Source organism: Manihot esculenta, chromosome 17, assembly GCF_001659605.2.
Source record: "Manihot esculenta cultivar AM560-2 chromosome 17, M.esculenta_v8, whole genome shotgun sequence".
Taxonomy (NCBI): Eukaryota; Viridiplantae; Streptophyta; class Magnoliopsida; order Malpighiales; family Euphorbiaceae; genus Manihot; species Manihot esculenta.
Genome location: NC_035177.2, coordinates 35003839 through 35006370, shown reverse-complemented (window position 1 = coordinate 35006370; position 2532 = coordinate 35003839). Strand labels below are relative to the sequence as shown.

At 37.2% G+C, this 2532-nt stretch overlaps 1 protein-coding gene across 1 annotated transcript; it reads left to right on the top strand.

Moving 5' to 3' along the window:
* The first annotated feature begins 480 nt into the window (after positions 1-480).
* On the top strand, positions 481-987 carry LOC122722261. The gene has a single exon (XM_043952465.1). It carries the CDS (start codon positions 481-483, stop codon positions 985-987), a length of 507 nt encoding a protein of 168 aa, XP_043808400.1.
* The last annotated feature ends 1545 nt before the right edge of the window (positions 988-2532 follow it).

Genomic DNA, 2532 nt, shown 5'->3' with positions numbered 1-2532 from the left:
TGAAAGGAAAAATAATTTACTTTCTCTAAAGTGATAAATAAATTTCCTACAAGTGAGCAATTTTGAACTAAATAAAGGACAGATGTAATAAATAAACATGTTCAAAAAGCTGTCATTGACTCAGCTTCTGCTCCTGCTCAACCAAAAAGCACATTGGCAATTCCAAAGCAAATGCATGCCTGTGCACGCCAAGTCCAAACAAAAAACTTTCTAAACCAACGTGTCCTAAGAAAAAAAAAATCATCCTGAGTTGGAGCAATCATAAGGCAACTCCACACTTTGGCTCCTAGCAGCGAAAGCATGTTTGCTTGTCTCCCCTATCATCTGCCTTCTCATTAGTCATCAGTCACGTCCTCTCATCATCACAGCCAAAACAAAAATCCCACTACAAGCCATAAAGTAAAAATTCAATAAATATAAATATGCTCCTTAGATGTCTTCCCTCTTCATTCTTCTCATTGTTACAGAAAAATACACTCAATGGATCAGATGGAAGAGAATGAGAGTCCAGATTCAAGAGTGCATGAAGATGATTATACTCAGAAATTTGTCTTCGCAGTGGTAGCAACTGTAGCAATGACATGCTTGAAAAGCATTTTGGTGATGCTTTTCGTCAAGCAATGGCGTGCCCTCTTAATCCTCAATATTGTTCTCTTAGCCATTTTCTTCACTTCCATTCGTTCAAGCTCAAGTGAAAACCAAGAAACTAGAGGTAATGCAGAGGTGAATATTCAAGAACAGAAGAGAAGAAAACACTGTGGCTGGTCTGCCAAAGCTAAAGCACACAAAGAATGTAATCAGGAGATGAGTAAGAGGAAAAGGGATGCAGAAGAGGTAAAGCAAACAAATAGAGTTGATAGTGAACATCAGAAATTGTCAAAGGAAGAGTTAAATGAGAGAGTGGAAGCTTTCATTGCAATGTTTAGACAGCATTTGGTTTCTGATGCAAGAAATTGTAGAAACCAGTTCCTCTCTAGGCCTGCCTAAAGAAAGCTAGCTAACCTTCCCTTTCACCCTTTCAAGGGAAGATTTGAAAGAGTAGAGGCAAGTGTGAGCATATAGTGCTATATTCAGCGGAATTTTGTGCAATTCTTTCGCATTTAATTTTTACGTGAAAAGTCCATTAATATTATAATATTTTTTGTGATTAATATTTAACATTTAATTATTATAAATATATAACACTTAAACCCTATACATAAATAAGAATTATACATGCTATCACCTTATGATATTTAATAGCTATTCTCTATAAAATTCAGCACTTTATGAAGTTTAAATTCAATACTTATAGTTTTATAAAAATCAGGTATTGAATATTTTACCAATTTACTATTTATAACTCAAATTCTTAATATACTAGAAATTCATTTGGTATTTATTTTACTTTGTCCTCTTTCTTTCCATTTTTCTAAATGAATTTACGAAAATTATCCATGAAAATGGATAAAATTTTAATTTTTTAGAAAATTTTAATTTAAATATAAAAAATAATAATATTAATTGTCATTTCAGCACACATATATATATAATTAATAAAATTAAATATATAGACAAATGTTACATGTATTATTGGATGATAACAAACGGAGGGAGAAGAAGAGAGAAGGTATCATTGATATGGTGGGAAGAAATAGAGAGAGATGAGTGGAAAAATGGAATGAGGCATAAGAGAAGGTGAGTGGAAAGAGAAGGAAATAGGAAGTGTTTCTCAATCCATCTCTCTCTCCTAGAGCACTATTCGGTTTAAATCGAAATAACCGACCGAACCGAACCGAATTAAAAATTTGGTTCGGTTTTATTTTTAATTCGGTTCGGTTCGGGTTCAATTTTTTGAAAAATCGGTGATTTCGGTTCGGTTCGGTTTTAGATTCAAAAATTTCGATTAAATCGAACCGAACCGAAATTACCTAAATTACGTCGTTTTGAAGTGTACCCTTATATTTACCCTAAATCTAAAAGCTGAGAGTTCACGCTATGACGCTATCTCCATTCCACGCCGCCTCTCACCCCTATCACACCTGCCTGTGCTGTGCCTCTTCTCTGAGCATTGAGCTCCACCGGTCCACTGTCATCGATCGGTCCACTATCACACCGTCCACTGTCCACCGGTCCACTGTCGCTCTCTAGTCTCTCTCCACACAATCGTCGGCGTCGATCGTCGCTCTCCACGCAATCGTCGGCCATCGCTCTCCAACTGTCCACCGGTCCACTGTCGCTCTCTAGTCTCTCTCTCTCCACACAATCGTCGGCGTCGATCGTCGCTCTCCACGCAATCGTCGGCGTCGATCGTCGCTCTCCACGCAATCGTCGGCCATCGCTCTCCAGTATATCGGCTCTCCGCACCGTCAGCAACTTGGTTGCCCTCGGTCCTCTCCTCTGTCTTCCTCAGTTCTCAATCCTCAGTCCTCGTCCTCAGCCCTCGTCGGTTGCCCTCAGTCCTCTGATTTTTTATTGATTTATTGATTTATTATTTTATTGATTTTTTATTTGTAAAATTTTATATTTTATTGATTTTTTTTTGTAAAAGTT

What these genes read in the sequence shown, in the direction of transcription:
- LOC122722261 (XM_043952465.1), top strand. Translation starts at nt 481, where the DNA reads ATGGATCAGATGGAAGAGAATGAGAGTCCAGATTCAAGAGTGCATGAA.